At 43.5% G+C, this 14817-nt stretch overlaps 1 protein-coding gene across 1 annotated transcript; it reads right to left on the reverse strand.

Annotated features, from left to right (window-relative positions):
• Positions 1-205: 205 nt before the first annotated feature.
• LOC138526784 (zinc finger MYM-type protein 1-like) lies at positions 206-3623 on the reverse strand. The gene is made up of 2 exons (XM_069637472.1): positions 3389-3623; positions 206-2547 (listed from the first exon to the last, which is right to left on the reverse strand). The coding sequence occupies exon 2, from the start codon at positions 2527-2529 to the stop codon at positions 409-411; it is 2121 nt and encodes a 706-aa protein (XP_069493573.1). The 5' UTR covers positions 2530-2547; positions 3389-3623; the 3' UTR covers positions 206-408.
• Between the last annotated feature and the right edge of the window lie 11194 nt (positions 3624-14817).

The raw sequence follows: 14817 nt of genomic DNA on the forward strand, positions 1-14817 counted from the left end.
AGGCATTTTCTGAAAGGGGGAAACTAAGCTAAAATATGACTTTAGTTTTTAACCACTTAATTAATGCGACATATTTGTCCTACCTCTAATGGCTGTCTGCCTCGCTGAGTTGCCATTGCGTCAGTTGCTCAAAGTTGCAACACGTGGAATGCACAGGTCTCAGAAATGGCACATACATATTGCATGGAGAAAAATGCAACAGAAATAGTTTACTATGTTGAGTGCTTTATTATCAACCAACAACCATAACATCAAAACATACTTCACATTTCTCACTGTTCTGTCAAATAGATCACTGCAACCTTAAACAAAATCCTAACATATATAAGGCCATTGAAACAAAGAATTCAAGGTAACCCACAAAATAACTGCAAATAGCTCGTTTGTAACAGAACATTCACTGGTCAATCATTTTGAAAGTTTGTACACAAATTGTGCACGTCTATTTTTCAGAGAGGCAAATTTATCAATAGTCCGTGTATTGAAGTCAGGGATCTCTTGAATTAGTTGTTTTTCCATGGACAGCATGGCCAAAGCATTCAGACGATCCTCAGTCATTGTGTTTCTCAAGAATGTTTTAATTCGCTTCAGGGTGGAGAAACAGCGCTCAGACTCAGCTGTTGTCATGGGTGTAGTAATCAGAATTTTTAATAACTGCATTGTCTCACTAAATGCTTCTTCGAGATTGTTTTCAACGAACAATTTTAATAAAGAAATTGCCCCACTTGAACTACAGAATTCTGGTCTCTCATAAACAATTGAAAGCTCAGTGCGCAGTCTTTCCTTGTTTAACATGGGGTATGCTTGGACAGTTGCATTCAGTGCTTCATTGGGAAAAGACTGTCCATGTGTTTGAAATAGGTCACTCTGCAACAATTTGGCCCCCTCCAAGTGGTTAGTAAATGCAAAGCGTTCTTGGGCTTGTGTAACTATAATATCACATACTTCTTTAGCCAAACGATTCAAAGTGTTCATATTTGCATTGCGACCTGAAAAAGTTGCCTCTGATGGAAATTTAGCTTCCAGATTGTCAGTGCTTTCACGTACTCTGCCAATGCACTTGATAAAAGTTTCAGTAGCTTTCTGCACATACACAGAGTCAATGTCTCGCTTCTGAAGCTGGTTATATAAAATGTCGACATGGGGCATTATGTCATTGAACAAAAAAAGGAAGAAAAGGAACTCCTTCTCTTTCAGAGTTCGAATGAATCCCTGGGCCTCATGCACAGTAACCCCCTCAAAATCAGTCCGTCTTTCAATAATTTTCTCAAAGCATGTACGGAGTGCTTCCCTGTGCCGATATATGGCTTCCACTACCCGAATATGGTAGCTCCAGCGAGTGCGAGATGGTTTTGGAAGTCTGGAATCTGAAACCTCATCTAGAACTGCGGTTCTTTTTGGAGAACGAGAAAAAAATGTACAGAAGCCAGAGATATCCAAAAAGAAAACTCGAGCTTGTGAGATATTTGAAACAGCCTGTTCAATGATGAGGTTAAGCTGGTGTGCATAGCAATGTACATAATGTGCATTTGGATACACTTCAGCTACTTTCTTTTGGACTCCACCAGACACCCCCCTCATTACACTCGCACCATCATATGTTTGCGCAATTACTTTTTTTTTGTGGCAATCTTCAGGGAATACTTTGTCCAATTTTTCCATTATGGCAGTAGCAATGGTCTGCGCACTAGAGTCTTTCAGATCAGAGAATCCATAAAACCTTTCAACAATTCTGTATCGTTCATCAATGTAGCGATAGACTAGCACAGACTGAGTCTTAGTGGAAATATCAGTTGTATCGTCTGCCTGAATAGCCACATAATCAGTGCATTTTAACTGCTCTACAATGATCTCTCTGGTGACCGTGAGCATGCAGTCCAGCAGTTCATTCTGAATTGTTTTTGAAGTGCCCTTGAATACTGTTGCATTTTTTAAGTGTAGTTCCATTGCACTGTCTATGCTGGATACAAAATCCACCAGGCCTCTAAACACACCAGGATTTAAAGAGTCTTCAGTTTCATCATGGCCACGTAAAGCCAATTCAAACGCACCACAAAAACGCACACAGTCTATTAACTTTGACAAGATGTATCGGTTTTTATCCACATCCTCATTATGCCTCATCACGCTCCGGCGATAGGCATCATCCAACTGTGTTGCAATGTTCACACTTCCCAACATGCGCAGCTGTAATATATTCTCAATATGAGATTTGCACGATTCATGTCTCTTGGTTTTTTCTGACAAATGCTTTAAGTCAGTGACTCCGGTTTTTGTCCAGGCCGTTTCACCTCCAAACAGCAGGCAAGGGAAGCAGAACAAAGACCGCTTAGCAATGCTACCAGTGAGCCATGTCTTCTTTTCATACCACACCATGGAAAATGTGCGTGTGTAAGCCTTTCCCCTATCTTTTGCGGACTGTTCAATTTTTACATCTGGCCGATCAGGCCCTAGTCTTTTCACCTCCAGTTTTTCACTGTGTGCGAGTCCGGAAAATGGTTTTGAGAGTAATTGGTCCACTGAATTCATTTTCAGCAACAGTGACACCTGTTAATAAGCAAAATGATTATGTACATGTATATGTAGATGGGATCATGTAGTCATTGTTAGGTATGCTCTTCAATAACACATAAGTATAATTAGTCGGTACTAGACACAGATAGCGTCTGCAATTATACACAACTCTGCTGTACTTATCATCGACCAGTACAGTTGAGTATAATTGCTGATGTTATCTATGCATGCGTTAACACACATGCCCATTAGCAAATGTGACACCAGCCACACAGTACATATTGCAGCTTGTTTGGCAAATGAGTACTTATGGAAGAAATGAGGCAAGTTTGTTCTGTTAATACTGTTCTAAAAAAAACATTGTTTAGAATGTAGGGAGATTTTTCTGACTGCATGACACAACCCCAACCCCTCCCAAGCACTGTGGGAGCAACGGTGAAGATTAGAAAGAAGGTATTCTGATGTTTGAAAGACTGTGGGATTTTACAGCAGTAAAACAAATTACTGTATACCATTCAACTGGATGATACCAGGACATCATGAGGTAAGTGGGAACCACCACCCAATCCTATCCTTCGAAAAACAGTTTCCAAATGGACAGGTTTGCTTCCGTTGAACCATAAGCAGGCCTTTTTGCATTATATGTATGACTTTCGATTTTCACATGCCACCCTCTCAGCTAGTCATAGATGCCATTCTGTAGTCTGTACTGTTCATCAGATTTTCCCCCACCTCATTGATCCCCACAAACATGGGCTTCTTTTCACATTTTTTTTAACCAAGATAGCTGTGTGCCTTCTTTACTACAGATGAACACAAACAGAGTTAGAGTGCCCTGAGCACCAAACCCTACAAAAGACTCATGCTAGCTCACCTCGTTCTGGAGAATGGTCACTGCAATGAACTCCTTCGCAGGCTATGGGAAATCCAAATCCCGGAAGGTGCACTGTGGAGGTTGAAGTCTGATGTTTTTAGTTGCACAATTGCCCTGGACTGGTTGGATTTGTTCATGTAAGGTGTTGCTGATGGTCTGTAAAGAGAAAGCGAGAGACTGATCTGAGAAAGGGCAACATAGGCTTAGAGCAGTATTAAAATGGTTTTCACACATGAAGGAGAGAGAGTTAACTGCTTGTAACATTGAAACTGCACCAGAATAATCATTAGTACAATGTGTAAAGAAAGTACCAGCAACTACCACCATGTGCCAGTCATCAGTTGTATAACGCTGCAATATATACATTTTTGTAATGTTTTCGTTCTGGGGCTTTAAAAGTGTGCTTTGCGGAGCTCACATTACAAAATTAATTTGCTGCAGCCCTTCAGGCACCCGATTTATAAGCACTCTGCGTGTCCTTCGCTGAAGTCCTGTTAAAAACAGCATTGGCAAAGCCACTGAGATCCTGTTCAACACAAGCATTGACAAAGCCAATATTTTGGCCTTGTGCATACGGTGCAAGCTTCTGCCAGGCACTGCTATTAGATCATGATGTCCAGGAACTTGCACCATGTTTCTGCTTCTAGAACAACGGGTAGTTAATTCTGCTACAGCTGTGTCTGGCAAGTGGCACTGTGCCTGGCAAGTGTAGCTGTGCTACAGCTGTGCCTGGCCACAACAAGGAATGAAGGGATGAAGGTAGACAGATCAAGCAAGCACAACACAAGGCAGTGAGCCGAGGTCAAAGGGGAAGGTGGGTAAACAGCAAGAAGAAGAAGCACAGGCTGACAGTTAATTACACATGCACATTTAAACCCAGGAATGAAAAGAATATGTTGCTATTTGTGAAGACTGCAGACTGCCAACATGGGGGCAGTTGCTCAGGGCCCCTCTGAGGCTCAAGGCCCCTTTCATTTGAAAGGTTTGAAATGCCCTGACGCCGTCCCTGCTTTTGATGCTACCGCAGCTCCTCACTGCGGCTCCCACCCGGGCTTCCGCCTGAGGACTTGTTGGGATTTTAAAAGGCTTGAGAACTTTAATGATTAATAGTGTGCCGTGCCATCATGAGATATAAACCCTTCAGATGGTTTCCGAACAGGCTAAATCTATTAAACATACACCCGCGGGCTGTTTTTAATGAAATGGCTGTGCAAGTTCACTGCCATGCGCTGCGCAGCTAATGGCTGCACGAGGAAGCCTTGCAACAGTCAGGCTGCCGTGCGCCAAGCTAATGAGCACAAGACACCAGCAAGCTTCTAGTAAGACCGTTTTTCGGGGGTCTTTCGTTTTTAAACATAACATCTTTAGTGATTATGGAATGAACACACAGATGACATCACACGGATAATGACTGGTGCTGCGACCAGAATACCCCATGCGAGGTCATGTAAGCTATTTGCTAGCACTTTAAAATGGTAATGGCCAATTCCAGGGAAGGACAGAGGCATGATATGATATTTTATTTATAGCGCGCCTGTTTTCCTTTAGGGAAGAGTGTTGATTGTGCTAATTAATTTACCCAGTTCTCATAGTGCTTACCAGGTTTCCCTGTTCTGTGTTGTTCATGAATAAAGCAAACAAACAGTAGGCAGTATTGTTTTGAATAGTACTACTTGCCATATACTTTTTTTGGGTGTTAGTTATACGCACTCAGAAGAGTAAAAACAAGTGTTGCGATAATGGAATATATACATGACTGACAAAGAAACAAGTGACATGTTTTAAATAATTGATATAAATGAAATCATATCCGAAACAGGTCAATTTCTCAAGCACTTAAAGATACATGCCTGACTCGGCGTGCCCGATTCTGTAATACGGTCACTGTGTCTACCAGTTTATGAGTGTGCCAGCCACTGCCAGACCATCCATGCGTTAAATTGTATTGCGCACTTCTCACTCTACAAGTTGAGGCTCCAGCCAAGTGGAGTCTCACTATCGTTTGTAAAAGAGGACTGAATGAGGGGAGATGGTAGCACGACAACCCTTCCCCATCCCAAAAATACATCCCAGGGGCAAACCAGGCTGATCTGAGGTGCTGGGGTCTCCTGAGGCTTGAGTTCAGCCCTTTCTACCCAGGCCAGGTGTCCAGTGGCTGCCTAGGATAGCACTGGTGGCTAAGCCAGGGTACACCTCCTAGGAGAGGAGTCCCACAGCAGACGACGTGCAGTGCAGCCAGGCCTGCCTACTTTTAGAAAAAAAATCCCTGAGTGAGCTGTATGCCCATATCCACACAAGACTCCGCCCAGTCACACGAGGCTCTGCCAAAGTGTCAAAAGGATAAACTGCGTAGAAAACTGCATCAAATGAAACCACCCTCAAAAAAACTCATTTACCATTTCGACAGGGACCTTTTGCACCTGGAAAACCTTGCACTATTCCAGATAGAGGCATTTTTGCTCACATGTGCAGGCAGGTCTTCTCAGCTGAAGGGAAAGGGACCTCCAAACATCATTTTGAAATTTGCGCCCAGACACCATTCCATTCAGAGACGGCCTTCCAGCCTCTTTAAGTTGATTCTGGGAATATACCCTAGTTTCCCTGTTATAACTACAAGACTACTACGGGTCCCAGAATGCAGTTCTGTCATTTCACACTGGCATGCATCTTGTTATGCAGGACGAAAAAAAAATATGCAATGCCTCATAAAGGGTAAAAACATTGTTTTCATGTCAACCATGCAGACAAGGCACAAACTAGTATGGATTGTTAGTCTGGTATTTACTTTAGCATAGATGCAGATTATGGGGCTTTTAAATGCTAAGCAGCCCATCCCAATGAGCTGTGGCTTCACAGAGAAATTGACCATTCCCATTCACTTTTCTGCTAATGCCTTTAATAAGAAGTGCCAAGTGGGTTACTTAAAAGAAACAGAATGAGGGGAAAATGCCCGCAGCCTGGATAGTCCTGCTGAGACATCTAACATTTTATCACGCCCTTGATCAGCGCTTCCCTGGCAGGAACAAATACAGGTAACCCTTTAGAAAATGATTGACAATTTTAAAAACACCCTTTTTTAGGGGTGCAGGTGCGGCAAGTGCCGCCATAGCCGCTTCAATGTTGACTGCGCCAGCCCATCTGAATCCCTTAGCCGCAGCAATTCTGAGCCTGGTCACTGGTGTGATAAAACAGAGACTCCACACTCTTCCCAGAGAAGAGCGTGAAAACCCTGAGTCTGCGGGCTAAACTCAGAGGTTAGGCAGGTATGAGTGCAACTGTATGCAGGCTTAAAGTACTGCCAAGTTAATTTCATCCTTATTTTTCAAATAAGCACCGCTGATGGTACTGATTATGAAGGGGTGCAATCAGCGAGGCTGCGTGTGTGAAGAGCATGACTGATCATGGCTGATGGAGTGACGAGCGAGCGTGCGCACTCTGGAGGGTATACATAGGTTATGTATACCCTCCAGAGTGCGCACGCTCGTTCGTCACTCCATCAGCCAGATAGGCATGTCTGATGGACCATGCGCCGGGGCCCGGAGTGGTCGCGGACTCGCGGCTGAGTTGCACTCATGTATTGCAAACGATGCACACACACATTGTACAATCAGCCATGCGTAGCGTGCACACACCCAGCCACACTGAGGTACGAGCAAGGCTATGCAGTCAGTGTGGCTGCTGGGTGTGTGCACGCTACGCATGGCTGATTGTACAATGTGTATGCATCGTTTGCAATACATGAGTGCAACTCAGCCGCAACCACTCCGGGCCCCGGCGCATCTGCTAATTGTGCCGTTTTATTTTCGGCATTTTTCGATTTCGTTTACCTGGTCCGTGCGTGGCCCAAGGGCCTTGCCTTGGGCCACGCCGGATCGGGACGCAAGGGCCAGGGCAGGCAGGCGTGCACTGCTGCTGCACTGCTGCAGCTGCCCATACAGCGGCCCGCGACCACTCCGCATCTGCTATTGTGCCGTTTTATATTTTCGGCATTTTTCAACAAAAAATGCCGAAAATATAAAACGGCACAAGTCACCAGCAGGGAGAGCCCTGGCAGAGCCTCTCCCTGCCAGGGCTCTCCCGGGTGACTTGTGCCGTTTTATATTTTCGGCATTTTTTGTTGAAAAATGCCGAAAATATAAAACGGCACAATAGCAGATGCGGAGTGGTCGCGGGCCGCTGTATGGGCAGCTGCAGCACTGCAGTGCAGCAGCAGTGCACGCCTGCCTGCCCTGGGCCTTGCGTCCCGATCCGGCGTGGCCCAAGGCAAGGCCCTTGGGCCACGCACGGACCAGGGGTAAACAAAAGTAGGCTAGGCCCAGGCCGCAGGCGGCCCCCGCCGAGCTGACTGCCGTCAACTTGGGGCGAGCCTTGTGTAGCGGGCGGCCCGCTTCTAGTACTGTCTCGCCCCAAGCTGACGGCAGTCAGCTCGGCACTGCAACACTGAACAACGTGTAGGCCCTGGCCTACACATCGTTCAGTGTGGGGTTGGGCCCTGGCCCTGGCCGTGTGGTGGACCACATAGTTTGGGCTCGGGGAGGGGAGTGTAATAATGTAAGTAACACTCCCGTCCCCGGGCCCAGAGAAGAAAGGGTACTTACCGGTCCGCAGCGGCGCCTGGTCACTGGGTGGGGCAGCAGCACACTTGTGTTGTTGATGGCTGGAAAGAAAGAACTGAAGTCAACAAACAGGGTGTGAAGGCGCGCAGGCGCGCGCACGCACACACCCTGCATAGATACAGTAATCTCATTGGCTGTTTGTCAGCCAATGACATTACTGTATCGATGGCAGGGGAGGGGAACTGCGCTGTTTGCGCACATTTCATACTGGCGGGGCCACCCCTGAAGCGCCCCGCCAGGCTTCTAATTAAAGGGGCTACGTAGAGTGCGTGGAGCTACGAGCTCCACGCCTCTACTATAGAAAAAAAATTACTAAATTGGGACGCGCCCCGCGGTCCCACTGTGAATGCCGGGCAGGCCTATTTCCTTGCCACAGCGCCCCCACGCTGTTGGCAAAGGAAATGCAGCAGCACTAAAGCTAAAAGAGATTCAATCAGAGAAGTTCTCTGACTGAATCTCTTTTAGCTTCTCTCTTTTTTTGGGGGGGGCGGCGCCCGGCCGCCCTATCATAGCAGCCGCCACTGCTCTCTAGTTTGTCTTGATAAAACTAGATATAACAGTCAGTTTCATCATGCTTGCTGCACATTATACTACAATGATATATTGTCTAGTTAGACCAAGTATGTCTCTTGCACCTTTAAATCAAACACTTTTGACTGGAACTGTAGAAAGTTTAGTTTCTACACTGCAAATGATAAATATGAAGATTTAAAAGATTATGGGCCTCATTAAAAGTATGGCAGTAAGGCAACAATGGCGCCGGTATCGCTTCCGGCACCGTTGCTACCGTACCGCTATACTAGGAATTCTGCTTGTGGGTGCCCTTGCAGCCACCAGGTCTGACCTAGTGGCCGTACCGGCACCCGTGAGCAGAACATGATGGTAGCACCGGTACCGTTATTAACGGTACCGGTGCTACCACCCTCCCCATTGCCATTGAGCCCTATGGGGCCGAATGGGGATGGGGAGTCCCTTATTACCGGCACCTGCGAATGGGCAATTACTGGGTCTACCAAACTCTGCATGAGCCGGTAATTGCCCATTCACGGGTGCCAGAAAAAAAGGGATACCGGCGGCAGCTGTGCCTGTACTACAGGCACGGCTACCGCCAGCCTCGTAATGAGGCCCTATGTGCATGTAGATAAAACACTTACAGGAAGTGGAAATGATGATCTTATGATTGCTCTTTGTCATGTATTGTAACTGTTCCAACAGGTTTAGCAGCAGTCAATGTAGGAGGTGTTACTTTACATCGACTGTTGATGCAACAAGTGGAGCATGACAACAAACTAGAACATGGAAAACTTGTATCAAGGGCAGCACACGAAGTAGGAAAAGTTAATAGAAAATGAAATACCTTGATTGCAGATGAAGTAAGCATGGTGTCTAACATGATGCTAGTTTTCATTCACTTGTGAATGCAAGAGGTTTTGAAGACTGACTACATTTTGTTTAGAGGTAAACATGTACTTGTTTTTCGAGACTTGTTACAATTAACTCCTGTGAAAGGTCAACCAGTTTGCAAAATGCTGCAATCTAAGCATAGTCATAGCCAAAAAATGATAGGAAATATTGGTAATTTGAACCTTTGGAATTGTTTTCAATTCCAGGAATTTACCATTAATATGAGGTAATCTGCAGACTTAGAGTATGCAGAAATTCATAATTAGATTTGTATAGGTGTTCTTGAGGAGAATGTGGAAGCAGTCTTAAACGGAAGACTGATTTCTAACATGTTTCATACAGATTGCAGTCCATCTGATGTCATGTTGACTCTTCAGGAAAGAAAGATTTCTTGTGTTGGTTTGATATGAACACATGCAAAGTGTAACACGTTTAACTTTACAATGCTACTTTCAGAAAGTGTGTGATGTTATAGGTGGCCATGTTATGCCATTAAAGTTGTATAAGAGAGCAAAAGCTATTCATAAATCACGAGGGCTGACTTTAGAAGAGAAGCACTTATTGACATCGGTCATAGAGGGTTTAAGGAAGGAATGTGATATGTAGTTCTGTCACGTGTGAAAAATATTGAAGTTTTATTTTTAACAAACTTTGATGAAAGAAAAGTGACAGCTGACATTTCTTAAATTTAGGAATGTTATAGGTTACGTGTACTGTATGCTCCTCACCTGAACCTTATACCTATACCTACAAAGCACTTAGCCAGGAAACCACAAGGAGTCAGTGAAACTACTTTCAAATAAAATCAGACTAAAGAACAACAGAATCTACCAGAGTTGGAGAGTTGTTTAACTATGACATACTCTCATTGCAGATTTAGTAATGAAACAGGAGTTGAATGCTTTTCTAATGCAGCTTTGTGTATGTTTTTTCAAATGACACCACTGATGCAAGAAATAGCTTCCGCAGCAGACAAGCAGCTTTGTGTGGAACATTCATTTCTTAAAATATCTGTAAATGGAAAACCACAAAGTACACATTCGGCAATGTCAATCCAAAATGTAGTAGCGTTGCAAGTGGAAATCAGCAATTTTCCCAAAGTACACCGGAAGATAGTCAATCATTTTTAATGACTATCTTTGATTTATTACTGCAAGAAACTGTTAATGTATATAAATATGCAGGAATTAGTTACCAGTGCAATCATATGTGTCCACAATGTAACAAAGATTACACTACTCAGGATATTTCTGAAAGATGTTTATATATTTCTATCCCTGATCAGAAAATTGTAACATTTTCTGATCTTCCAAATAAAGCATTCCATGACATTCGATGCAGTGACTGTGGTTGTAATTTACAATGTACACTGTGAAATCTAATTTTCAATAAGTATGATAATGTTTCAAAGATACAGTGTCGATGGTAGGAAAATTAACACGTCAGTAATTCATTTGGTAAATAGTCAAATTTCTATTAGTAAGACATCTTTTAAGACGTGTGCATTTACTTTTCATGAGAGGGCATCCATTGAGTGCGGACATTTAACAACATGAGTGCGTACAGAAGTAGATTGGCTTGTTTGTAATGACTCTATAGTCACACACCAAGCTAGAGTGCCAAAGTGTTTAAAGAATGCTTACTTAATATTGTTTGAACCGAAGTTTTAAAATATTTGTTTCATATTCTTTGTGAATATAAACATGCAGAATTAAAGTTTGTAAAGCACCAACAGTTCTTGTAGTTACTTGGTAAAGCTTTCATTAACAAACACTAGTAGCATTGATCAATATAAACTTTTTTTGTGGATGGGGTGATTATTCGTGACTATGCACTGCTGCACAGTCTGATTGGTCACTTTTGCATGCATGATTTTCATAATACGGCGTGGGCACAGCCGCGTCAATACACTGTAAAGTATGATTGGACCATTTGTTGACACGTATAGGAATAATATGTAGACCTGCAGCCGCGGCATGTGACATTATTGGCTGGTGCATCAGCCAAGAAGATGCGTAACTGCATTTAAGAAGCTTTACGTCCCAATGGGTGATTTCACACACGCAGATTTTGTCATATGGCATGGGCGTAGCCGCATCAATTCATGGCAATGTATGATTAGTCCGTTTGTTGAGTCAGGTGTAGACAGGCAACCACAGCATGTGATGTGATTGGCTGGTGCTACAGGTGCAGAGAGAGGTAGCCGCATTGATAAAGCTTGATTTCCCACTGGGTAATTTCACATGCATGGACTTTGTCGTATGGCATGTGTGGGGCTGCGTCAATTTACTGCAGAGTGTGATTGAGCCATTTGTTTATACCGTTAAGCGGGGGAGCGCAGCCTTTGATCCGATTGGCTGTGGAAAACAGGTGTGATGGCGCGAAGCCGCATTAACACAGCTTTCAAATTGATTGGGCATTCACTCAACCCAGCTACAGCCACCTGCAGGTGCGTCTTCTTGTTGTTTTGGGTGATTGGTCAATAATTTGGCCACAAAGACGTGATTGCACTTACACATCATAGCACTTCATAGCACTTCACCTGCTGCTCTCCATTAACATCGCAGCACCTATCCCACACCCCTCTCCACTCTGCGCTTGCATATTCTGAAAACTCACAAGGCATTATAGGTTTGTCTTCCCCTCCCCACTGCATCATTTTTTTGTATGTATTTAATTAATTAACGTTGTTTTAATTACATTGTCTATTATCCCTGTCGCTTCTCTGTGCCCTGTGGGCACTTTGAAACAGTATTTGCTTCTTGTATAAGTACCTAACAAGGGAGCAATAAAAAAATAAAATAATAAATTGAACCTGCTTTTGTCTCTTGGTGGGTGAACTTCTTTGTAAACCATCATGAACTTTTAAAAGCAGTACCTTGATTTATCCATTCCTTTTTTACCTTTCTTCTTCCTATGCATTTGTCATTTGTCTTGTGCTTTGAAGTTTGGAATTTTGTGTTATTGTAGCTTGTTATTTTGTTGTCCTTTTGTATTGTGTATTTTTAAAGTTTAATTTTTTCCTCTACTATCCTGCATTTCAAAATAACTACAACCAGCAGTGATGATGAAGTGGTGTGTGTGGCTTCAGCTTTACCGTCATGGAAGAATCAATGTGCACAAAAAAACATTGTTGATAGTTGGTAATATTTCTTGTAAAGCACTAACACAGCAAAAAGGAGATCGAGGAGGTCATGTGCAATTTCTGTGGTAAGGTTTTGTGGAGGGGACCATCACACAAGCATCGCAAAGCTTGGGGACATCCACGTTAATTCAACATCATGTCGATGTTTATTGGGATGAAGTTGATGAATCATATAGGAAGGCTCATGTGAAACATAAGGTCAAAGCTCATGGAGCAGGATTAGTACAGCAGTATTTATCATTTGCGCCACAGACTTTCAATACAATTACCAGCTATTTTCCACCAACTAACACCCAACCTCCGTCCATTCTGCCTGCAGCCTATTTTTCTAATTTTATCATGATGTGCCAAACCTGTTGCAGCTTGATCAAGGTGGGAGGTGGCACCCTAGATGCTTGGGTCAAGGCTCTTTCAGAAAATACGGCCAATTGCCAACGCAGGTATATTTTTAAGTGTCCATTTTTTCTACATTTGTGATGTCATCTTTGATGTCTTGGGTGTTAGTCTTAGCAGTGCATGGTGGTGTTGCGAGTATGGTTGCTTAGCTTACCATAACTGGTGCATTTCTGGGGGGGTTTGGTTTTACTTGTAACCATAATGTTCCTTTAACAATGTTTTCTCACTGAATTTCATAGGTCTTTATTAGTGCAACTTAACCATAATGTCCTTTTAACAACGTCTTTTCTGTGAATATATATATATATATATATATATATATATATATATATATATATATATATATATATATTCAGTGAAAAAACTTTGTAAAAGGGACGTTATGGTAAAGTTGCGCTACTAAAAACCTATGAAATTCAGTGAAAAAACTTTGTCAAAGGAACGTTATGGTTCCAAGTAAAACCGAAAAACCCTTGAAATTCGCCAGTTATGGTAAGCTAAGCAACCATAACTCGCGCCACCACCGTGCACTGCTAAGACTAACACCCAGGACATCAAAGATGACATCACAAATGTCATTGATGACATCACTGATGACATCACATGTGTATGTACTTTTCATGAAATATGTGTACAAGGGATTCTTATTATAATGTTGCGAAACAAGTGTCAAGGATCATTGCAATAAATATCATACCCTAATTAGTGCATTGAACGATGAATTGATATAAATAGCATTCTATTATGGGGTTCTATCTAGTATACTAAGCTACTGATACAGAAACATAACATGGTGTGCAGGTTACAAGATGAAGGTATAATATTCGTAATGTTAATATGTTGAATAATGAAATGATAATTGTTTTCTTAATAGATTTTTGTGTACTGTGAAATATGTAATACGTAGCTAATAAAACATTACTATAGACAAAACACAAAGGCCCTCATTACGACCCTTGCGGAAATCGAAAAACGATGGCGGAAATGCAATACCGCCATCGAATAGCGCTCGGTGCGACTATGACCCGTCACCGCAAAGTACGAAGCCATTAGCGACACCGTAGTGAACGCCAACGCTAACTGCACCAAGCACGCGCGCGCGCGCCATGCCAAACCGCAAACACCACCATGGTGCAACGGTACGCCAATTCCGACCCTAGCGGACATGTACCTAACGCCATCAGGCATGGCGTAATGTACCATTCCGCCATGGCGAGAAGTACGGCATCGCGAATCAACCATAAACGGCCCCACTGAGTGCCTGTACACCGCTCCCTGCCCACAAAGTACAACCCCCCGTAGGTGCAATGAAGTGACAATGCAACCATTGAAATGTACAAGTCACCCATGCATGCCAACGAACAAAATAAACACAAGAGGGGCCAATGGGAGCTGCAGGGCACAGATGGCACGAATACAGAAGCAATCCCAATGGACATGACCACAGTCCCCCACCAAGAAACGCACGCAAACACAGGCACCTGTGACCAGCAATATTCCGATAATCACATCATTCCACCAGTCCACCTGGCTGACCGGCATCTGTTACACAAAACCCAATCCCCCGCCCCAGAGCATGACAACATTCAAACTGTCATATAGGCAGCCCCCATCCCTGACCTCACGGGCTTAGTAGGCAAACGCGCCCAGTACAGTACCACGCAACTAAACCCCGAAGCTGGAACCCAATGCAGATCTCCTCACAATACATCGCCCCCCAAATAGGCATATGCCACACCACTTGCAAAGAAAAACGCTACACGGGCCAAATCAGAATAGAAATTTATGCACATCAAAGTCACCAAGCCCATACAGCCATCAGGCCATGAACTCCAAAACACTAATCACCATTGTGGGCTGCATCCGCA

This window comes from Ambystoma mexicanum, chromosome 14, assembly GCF_040938575.1.
Source record: "Ambystoma mexicanum isolate Mex_15411 chromosome 14, UKY_AmexF1_1, whole genome shotgun sequence".
In the NCBI taxonomy this organism is placed as follows: Eukaryota; Metazoa; Chordata; class Amphibia; order Caudata; family Ambystomatidae; genus Ambystoma; species Ambystoma mexicanum.

Excerpts from the sequence above, each read along its gene's own strand:
- LOC138526784 (XM_069637472.1), bottom strand. The coding sequence starts at position 2,529 with ATGAATTCAGTGGACCAATTACTCTCAAAACCATTTTCCGGACTCGCA.